Consider the following 9,980-nt stretch of genomic DNA (forward strand, 5'->3'; position numbering starts at 1 on the left):
TTAGAGCAGCTGGTCAGTCAGGGGAAGAGGGAAAACCTAAGGGTTGCTCTTTCCACCCAACATGGGGTTTAAGGCCTCAAAATGCTCCATGCTGGAATCCAGGTCAAGCTGTTTACCCGGTGCCTGCTCTGGCTGCTGCCTCTTGGAGGGACTGTGGGGCCCACATGGCCATTCTGGCTGGAGTAGATCCCCCTCCTAATGCAAAATCAGGGAAGGGAAGAAGCACAGTTTGAAATCAAGTTAAACTGATCAGTCTCTCCAGACACTGCAGCTATCTGTTTGACAGCCAGTTTCTACTATCTGCTGAGTCTCTTTCGAATATCAAACCCAGCACTACAGAAAAACAGAGTTTAAGCGACTGGGAACAACTGTTCCCTCAAGGACACACTCAGTTTGAGCCCTGTCTTCAGATGTCACAAGCTGACTGCGTGCTGCCACTTGCGGAGACGCTGGAGGAGGTCTGAGAGGACGGGGCAGGACTGTCCCCATCCTGCTCCCTGAAGGGCCATGCCTCTCTCTTCAGCTCAGTGGAAGGACTGATGTTGAACAGAGGCTTTGTAGACTCCAGCAGAGTATTTTTCAGTAGGTCATCTTCTACCTCCATCTCTTCCAAAGGGAGACAACTCACGAACACTGGTGAGGAGCTGTGTCCCTCAGAGTTCACCGAATTCTCAACTGGGACTTTTTTGTAAGACAGCGGCTCAGGCTGGGCCAGCACTAAGGGTTGGTTACGTGCTGAGTCTCCACACGTGTTCTCAACGGGGCAAAACCCATTTTCCTCCTGGGCCACCGGCCCATCTGAACAGTCCATGTCCTCTTCTTGTCCTGCTACAGGCAGAAATTCTGGCCTGTGAGGCTTGGCTTGAAAGGGGGGAATCTCCGACACGCCGTATTTGCTGCTGCTCAGGAGCTTCTGCCGAACCTCCGCACCCAGCTGGATTGGGTCACACCTGCCGACGGTTGAAGACAGCCCCCCAAACAGGCCGTATTCCTTGTGTGGCAGTTCAGGTGAGACAGGAAGGGATCTGCACCTCCTCCCGGGAAGGAGGGAGAATTCCTGCCAGTCCGTGCTGTACGCCTGCCGGAGCTGGGGCTGGCCGGCCCTCAGGCCTCCACCGGCCTCGGGAGAATGCAAGTCAAACACCAGGGAAATCACAGACTTGCTTGGCATGTCAAAGAATTTGATCTTCCCCCCCTTGAGGTCCTCCCGGGCACTGAAGGGATTCACTTTCCGGCCTAAGCCTTTGTTTGGCGTGTAGTAGGGGTCCTGCACGTTTATCTTCCTGGAAGGCTTGCGGGAGAAGATATCGGACTGGCTGCGGGACAGCCAGATGTTCCGACGTGGACGGGGCGACTTCGGTGGGATCTTATCGTCCAGGGAACTCAAACGTTTTACTCCTGGTCCTTTTTCAATTGAGCCTGAGTAGAAGAAGAGACACACTCTTAGCATAAAGGAGCCATACACCTGCATGTCTGCTCACTCACTGCCTTCACAACAATGGCACAGGGAGTCTCGGAGAAGAACAATTTGCATGTTTCTAGATTTCTCATCCTGGCTTTCAGCAGAGGTTGCCCACAATCTCTTGAGGATACTGAGCACATCTCACCTCGATGGGAGAAATCTAAGACCAAAATAAATGCCCCTCGTGATAACATGAAGAGTTTAAATCTTTCCATCCCAGCTTTCATTCAGTACATTACCCAGTACGGAAACTGGGGGTGTATGAGAGTTTGACTCTACTGAATAGGAGGTAAAAAGCTGGACCTCTGTGTGTCTGTGCATTTATTTGCACACACATATACATATACATGCAAATAAAAGCTGTATCACTGGAACAGGATGAGAAAAATGTAGTTGTTTAGGAAAAGACGCTAACTCCTGGGTGTTTGGAACATGCCTCTGCTGCTGGCTCTGAAGAGCTATGGTAAAGTAATAACAAACAGATATAAATAAGGGATAGCTCCTTTCGATTGCCATTTCCAGAATAAGCACATATGGATTTCCACTTCTCCCTTTAAATACTGCCACAGTTTACACTGCAGTCACTCCACCTAGGAAAGACTACACGAGCCACAGAACAGCATGTAACGCTGCTCCAAGAAGGTGCAAATCTGAGATGTGCTTCAGAGGGAGAATGACAGGAAAATGACAAAGCTCAAAACAAAAAAGAACCAAACCAAACAAAAAAAAATCCTTTTTAACTCCTTTAGATGCTTTCCAGGTGAGGAGAACGACCACAGGCATGTACTCCATGTGCTCTGAAGTACAGAACTCATTTCAATCTGTAAGCATATTTACAGATAGATACGTGTGTGTGTGTGTATAAATATATATAGTATTCATATATATGTAATATGAGAAACTATTTTTACCATACTCTGAAGTTTCCAGTGCCAGAAGTCTCTAACATGAACAATACCCCCGTCAAACTATGCCCCAGCTTGCAAGAACTGCTTGCAGTTTGCGCCCCACACCAGGTGGCACCAGACAGCTTCAGAGAAAGCCCTTCGAGGGCAGCATTCCCAAACAGATCTGGGATTCATCTTTTCCCTGGTCTTTCAGAGTATTCCTAGGTGCTTTATAATACTCTTGAATCTTCTCTGCCCTTCCTCCTGAAGGAATTTAAGCAGCTTATACAGCATACACCAGTGTAATTACGTATATAATTAAGTATATGCACTAGGTATGGTGGGGACAGAGCACAAGTTGATGAATTTTCATGTACTATTACCAACTTACAAAACCATCCCCAAAAGAACTCTACATTTCCTGCCTGTGAGCAGAATCTTCTGAGGCACTTTAGGAAACAGTTAGCTGTTCTTTCCCAGAGGATGCTCTGCAGGGTGAAGTATAGAGCATTGGTCCAGGCTTTGAGTAAAATAATTCATCAGCTGCAAGTAATAGGATACACAGCTGAAATCCCAGTCTTCACAATATGAAGCATGTCTGTACAACACAGACACTTACCTTTGGGTTTTCTTTCACTGTTGTCAAGGTTCAAAAACTTTCTCTCCGAGTCCTCGTTTCTCAGGCGGTTCAAGATCTCCTCCAGTGTTTTGACAATATCAGCAAAGGAAGGACGCAGCTTTGGATCCATCTGTGAACACACACGAGTCAAGTAAGTCCATGTGGGTCTGTCCATGCCATTCTACTCACACAGTGCACAGGCAGAGGGACAACCTGCAGGAGCTGAGGAAATTCAAGATCATTTTAAGAAGTGCTGTCATTGCAAAAAACCTAGGTAAAGCAGGGGAAAAGCAGCATTCTGTCCCAGTTTATGGCTATTATACCTCTGTCATTTAATTATCAAGTTGTAAACGTTCTACGATGAGGATGCATTTTAAATGGAACAGGTGGGAAGCTGTTAGATTCAGGGCTTGGTTGGTTGTTTTAAACAGCTTTCACAGTTCAAAGATGTATTTCTGGACTCCAGTTCTCAGTCAGAGATTACACACCAGTGTGCCTGAAGCAGTAAGGATTAACCAGAGCAACTTGGCTATGCTGGTCTTTAGAAGTCTGTAGTTCTTCCATCATCGCCTTGTGGCTTTAATTAAAATGTACCTAAATGGCATTGCTGATGTGAAAGTTTAAAATGCTGTATCTTACCATCTGTTAATTAGCCTTGCTAGTTGGGGTAGTGGTCTGTCTTGTGAGGAAGCAAGACTGGTTATATCATTTGGCAGAGTAAGACAACAGGAAAAATAAAAATCTATCTTTGCCCAAGTAAAATACCCCCCAGTCACCAGTATGTGTTACATTTGTATTCATACAAATTTGCATGTATTTATTCATTCACCCTAGTAGAAATGGAACTCTAAACAAAGTCCAACACTCAAACTGTACTAGAGGGCATCAGCTTCATTTGAGTAGTGACTGAGAAGGCGCTTCACCATTCTGAACATTGACCCTGGACATCTGTCACAGGTTTAACCACCCTAGGTAGCAGTGTCTCATTCAGCAGCTGAAAGTTAACCTCATTACACCATTACAAAGAAATTCTGCTTGACCTCACTGCTGTTTCCAGCCCTGCAAAGGCTTTTTCAGAGCAGACAAGCCCAGACAGGTCTCACCTCCAGTACAAAGGGAACAGTGGTGCTTTGTACACAGCAAACCCCAAAGCCCTCCCTGGTGCTGCCTTGCAGGTCCTAGGAGATGGATCTTTCTGAAGAGAACTGGCACGATCAGCAATGCCAAAACACCTTCCAGCAACGTGGGGTAAAGGGCTAAGAATTCATACGTACAGGAATTAAAAAACCAAACAAACCCCACTTGAAGTGCTCAAGAGCAGCAAGAAAGTTGTTCTAATGCAGCAGCTGGAATTTCCTGGCATAGGAAAATACCTTTTTCTGCTTTCCTTGTTTCACTGAAAGAGCAGAGTAGGGGCAACACCAAAGCACACACTCTGTACTCTGACAAACTTACTAATTTGGGAAGCTTAGAGAGCTGTTGCAAGTTACAGAAAGTAAGAAGAGCTCCCTGGCTATTTTAGTTTGTGCTTGGTAAGTTCTGGGACAAGAGCAGCAATGGAGCAGTGACTCAGAGCAACGTCTGCCTCTCCCATCCCTGAGCAGTCCAGATCCTGCTCCAGTGGAGTCGCAGGTTCCTCCTGAAGGCAGCAGCTCCCACAGCTCAGCCCGTGCTGGGAAGGTTTTTGCAGCATCACACTCGATTACGTTTATAAGCATTTGCATAAGTAGGCTTAAAGTTGTCGGGGAGCCGTAAGTTTTAGACTTCCTTGCATGTTTTTATTTAAAAGGAAAACCACTTTATAACAGCAAATTAAAGACATTTTAATCCACTGCCCATACATGTCAGTTTTTACTGGTTTTAAGTTGCCCTAGCACACATTTCCTGGCTGTAGAAAACCCCAGCTCCTTGCATATTAGTTCAGTCAATCAGCTGAGCTACACAGTTTACACTGTTTGTTGACCTGTTAAATAATAAAAAGCTATACAAACATCCACGTCCAAGAGCAAATTATCATCCAGATTAGCTGTTATTGAAGCACAGCATGCTTAGGAAAATATAAGAAAGTCTTATGTGTCACCACCTTTTTCCTTCCACTAGGTAAAGGGTAAGTGAGTTACAGCATGTCCCACAATGAACTCAGCACATTAATGGCTCGATCACAAGGCAGTCATTTCCACTTTCAGTTCAGGGAAGGGACTTGTATTATACAGGAAGCAGCGCTGGACAGTAATCGGTAGGAGAAAATCGTTTTTGTCTGAACACACCAAATTCTTACATGAGAAGATGAGATCAGTCACTTCCCCTTCTTCACAAGTACAGCTTTACTCTGAATTTCACCTGCACTGAAAAATTGCTGTGAATCACACATCTTGTGTTTGGATCCAGCACCATTTCTGGAGTCTGCAGGTGGGAGCCAAGGTTTCCCATGTCCAACCATGCCAAACCATTTCGTGCTTACGTAGCCAAACCCTTCATAACCACAGTCAGCCCTGGTGAGGCAAGCTCCACCGCACTGAGGTGCAGTCAGAGCAGTGAAGTCTCTTGTCCAGAGGAAGCCCCACAAACATTTTTAGAATTAATTGGTGGTACTTTGTCAAGAGCAGCCGTCACCCCCGCCTGCTCACATCCTCATCTTTACACTGCGAGCATGTGCGTTTGTGCTAATAGAAAGTAGAGAGAGAGCTTGAGGCAAAAATGAGCATGGAGAGCAAGACCGCTTCTTTCAGCAGCAGTGTTGGCATGAAAACAAAGCCTGAAAAATCAGTAACAGACAATAAAAAGCCTGTTCCGAGGCTTTTCTTACAAGCACTCACTTGGACGCAGTGCTGGTACTGGCCCAGCATGGCCTGGGTGTGGGGTCCTGGGCAGAGTTTTATGTAGTTAAACGTTTAGAACTTGCTGCAGCTTCAGTTATGCAAAGTGGGCATTCCCAGCTTCAGCTGCACTTGGTGCAAGCTCAGGTTCTCTTACTTCACATAAACCAGTTTACTATACAAAGGTACTATTAACCTCTGTTATGTGATAACCCACAGAAGGGATCTACTTCCCTGGAATTTTCCACACTGAGGAGCCATAAAGGTATCCAGCACTATCACAATTTTACTTAAGTAACTGGCAGAAAATGTACTCCATACAGTGCACTGCCTACAGCCTTACTGATATTAAAGCATTTGGGTCCAGGTTTGGTTTTCTGGAACACAGATTTGGAGGCTTATCCTGCTTTCCAAAAGGCAACATATAGAAACTTGAGTAGTTTAGTGCCTGCTCTTGATTTGTTTGTCCCCTCTGTGAGAGCAACGCCGAATTCTTTCTTCACAGCTCAGTAGGTCCGTGCACAACAGCAGCTGGATTCTGTCAGCCCCAGGGCCAGCCAGTGTCAATGGCCTGCAACTGGTTACGATCAGCCTGAGCAGCCTGCAGGAGCTGTGCAGTGTGCCAGACCTGTTTGTTGGGCATGACAAAACCACAAGATAGAGCTTTTTGCAAGGAGAAGGGTTATAAAAACTGCAAGGGACTTGCTGGGTTATCAGAATGTACGCTGCTTTTATAGGCAGGCTCTTCAGATCTCTTCTGTAAATGCTTTAAGCTCTCTCTTCAAAAGCCAGAGGGATTTAGAGAACTCGGGTTTAGGTCTCTCCCCCTCAAGTAGGATACTCACGTTACAGCAGTTGAAGGCCAGCTGGAGGAAGTCGGGGGGACAATCTCCCACCATGTGCTGGAAGGCATCATAATCTAATCCAAAGTTCTGTACAGACAAAAACACAGCACAGAGATACAAATGAGATCTGCCGTCTGGCCCAAAACATCTTCTTTTCAGGGGGTCCCTACGTGGGGTTATCAGGAATAACCACAAACACCATCTCAGCAGCCACATACGGCGGATTTTGAGAAAACTTCACGCACGCTCTGAACTGCAGGATTCCCAATGGGGATCACTTGACACAAGATACCTGCAAGAGAATGAGCTGACTTCAAAGCCCATCCTTCTTCCTGGACTCAACTGCAACCCATTGCACTTGAAACGCTGCCCGTGTGGGTCTGGAAGCAATATCCTACACCGTGATGTTTCACCACGGTGACTTTCACAGTGTAATTAACAGCCTGCTGTAAAACCAGAGGCTTTGCTATGATGAAAGTTTACCAATTAAAACGGTTCATTTTTCAGCGGATGGCAGACTGGTCATACAAATGATCCAGTTCCTCAAATGCACTTCTGTACAGTCTGAAGGGCAGAGAAACAAAAGGATCTCTTACTCACTGTAGTTCAAGACCTAAGCTATTGTGCATTTTCAGAACCGGAGGGGAACAGACAGTTTAGGAGACTCCCCACTGAGGGCCAAAAGCTGCCCTGCAGACAGGACTCAGCCAAAAGGCAACTGAAGAAAGTAAGAGGTATCTCATTTGAGTAGTCAATTGTAGCCCAGGTCCACAGAGCTCAGCACGGCTCATGCAAAAATAAGGACAGGCTGATTTTAGCTGCTGCTAACGTAGCTCCTGCCCCTCTCACAAGGAGGAGCTGCTTAGCAGCTGCAGGGTGCTCTGTTCTGAACGTGGCAAGAAGTCTCCACAAGCCGAGTGTACAACAGGAAGGTCACTGCAGTGCTCTCGATGTTCTGGCAGTGAAGGGCAGAAAGGACTCCCCATGAGGGCTGCAGCTGGAGCAGGTCTGTGTGAAAGTGTCTTCAATGCAGCTTCTTATAACAGCAGCACAGCAGAACAAAAGCCTTTTTCAGGCTATTTTTAATGTTACACCTCTTCACCGTATCTTTGGCAGCAGTGTCAGAGCTCCCAAAGGGCTGCCATTATCACGGCACGCTTGCCACCTCCCACCACTGTTAGAAACATAACCACTTACCTCTGTGCGAGGGAGATAGTCTGGGTCTGCCTGTATTCTTGCTATGATCTCACACAGGATGATACCATAGGAGAACACATCCGCCTGAGGGAGGAAAAATCATTAGCCACACGGTTCAGCTATGAATGCTCAGCACTCTTATCTGCCACTGAGCTTCTCCTCAGCCCAAGTGGTTATCATGGAGCAACTGGACCAACACCGCAGCTTTAGGACACTAAATAACTGCATTATAGCCAATGTTTGCCATGTGAAGAAGCACAAGCTCACAGTAAAGCATCCTTGTTGCACAAATAGCAATGATAGCTTTAAAAATCTTTCAAGAAAAAAAGCCAACCACGACACCAAAGCACTCTTAGTTCAGCAGTGTAAAAAATAAGAAAATCCTTCCTTGTATGAAGAACGGTGAAGCTGCATTTGATGTCTTACAGATGGGAGCAATTAAAAACCCAGCCAAAACCACGACATGCCTATAGATCACTGTGGTTCAGAATACGTATGATCACAGCTTATCCAGGATATTAATGATGCTTTTAAGAAAAATTACAGTTCTCTCTTCTCACAGTGGAGTACCCCTGGGGAAAACTGCGTCTTTCCCAAAGCCTGAGCTATCCAGTAACACTCCACCAGCATCAACTGCCACTGACATTTCCATGATGCTCAGTAACCACTTGGCTGACTGTACCTGGAGCCCCAGTTTCTCAGATTTCCACACACCTGAGCTGTTCATCTAATAAAATGTAGGAAAATGTGGCATACAAGTCTCCAGAGCAGAAGCTGGTACCCCTCATCCCTTAGATACCAGGCAGGATGATGCTGCTGCGGTACAAGACCTGCGTCCTCTTTAGTCCCGCATGCCCTAGGGTTAGCAAAGAATGTGGCACCATAGATTTGGGTACTTTATTATTAATTTAGGTCAACTGAAACTCTTAACAAAGCTTTGAAATGGTAATTATGACATTCATTACTGAGGTAGCTTTTCTGGAAGTTAGAAGTACCACCAGTTAAACAGATTATTGACTGCGAGCTATAGAAGGTACAGGATGTGGGATTTCTTACAGAAAGCTGCACTTACAGGGCTGAAGTAGACTATGTTATACATGGGACAGAAAACCCTGTGTAAAGATGAGCTCGACTGAAAACACTATTTCTAAAATCCAGCATGATCTGATCTCCTCTGAGAGAGACTTTTCCCAAATAGAAAAACTTAGGAATTTATCCAGGCATCTCACCTCGAGAAAGGGCTTTGTTTGTTAGTTTTAATTAAAATACTTGTACAAATTTAGACACAGACCTTGTACTTCCACCTAGATTTCACTGACATGTGGTCAGGGAAGTAACTTCACTACATTCTCATGAGACTTGGTTAAATGAAGTTGTGTTAGGTCAACAAGCCGTTGTATTTCTGCACACGAGGTGTTTCAGTGGAGTAGCAGGGAATTATGCTAAAGGTAACTCTATTTCTGTATAAGAATCCACACCATGAACTAAAAGGACTGGTTTTTCAACTCGTACTGTCCCTTAGTCTGAGTGACCTACTGAGCACAGAAGTGTCACAAATGAAAACACAACAATTTTGATATTATGGAAATTCTAGATCTTGTACACAGCTGTTGGAGAGCAACATCTGACAACTCGAGTCCATTTACATCCTGTACCTACCTTTTCATTGTAGGGTTCATCTCTGAGAACTTCTGGGGCCATCCAGAAGGGTGAACCCACCACTGGTAACTTCTCACTGTAGAGATATGGGATAGATGGGGGAAAGGGAGAAGAGAAGAACCATTAATGAAATACTATGGCATGGGCAGTGCTGCTACCTTTCCATAGTCCAGGTATCCACAGAAACATTCACCGGAGGGAAGCTGATACCAGTGGGTTCCATAACACACTGTATTTTACACTGGTTTCCTACTGGAACATTCAATAAATCTTCAATCAATTACTCATATTTTATTTCCAGTTTCTAAGTGCCTGGCCACTTTAAAAACAAATATATATTCTCTTATTTGAAGGTCACAAGTGTTTGATAGCTTTTGTTTCCAAACTCTTGGCAGAGTGAGCTCGTCCATCTGTACACAGAAGGGTTGTGGACACTGTTCTTGGGCTGGATGTCAGGTTCTCCATTCACACAGGACTGCAGGTATCCATCCCTAC

General features: G+C 45.4%; 1 protein-coding gene across 1 annotated transcript in view; it reads right to left on the minus strand.

Annotated features, from left to right (window-relative positions):
* Positions 1-406: 406 nt before the first annotated feature.
* The window catches only part of TESK2 (testis-specific kinase 2), a 64,616-nt gene continuing 55,042 nt past the window's right edge, over positions 407-9,980 (minus strand). The window contains exons 6-10 of the mRNA XM_010180045.1: positions 9,486-9,561; positions 7,827-7,910; positions 6,630-6,716; positions 2,969-3,098; positions 407-1,419 (exon numbers count right to left, since the gene is read on the minus strand). Coding sequence (XP_010178347.1) covers positions 407-1,419; positions 2,969-3,098; positions 6,630-6,716; positions 7,827-7,910; positions 9,486-9,561 — 1,390 coding nt within the window. The remainder of the gene's footprint in view (positions 1,420-2,968; positions 3,099-6,629; positions 6,717-7,826; positions 7,911-9,485; positions 9,562-9,980) is intronic.

The sequence above is a fragment of the Mesitornis unicolor genome, unplaced genomic scaffold, assembly GCF_000695765.1.
Source record: "Mesitornis unicolor isolate BGI_N332 unplaced genomic scaffold, ASM69576v1 scaffold10292, whole genome shotgun sequence".
NCBI classification, from domain to species: Eukaryota; Metazoa; Chordata; class Aves; order Mesitornithiformes; family Mesitornithidae; genus Mesitornis; species Mesitornis unicolor.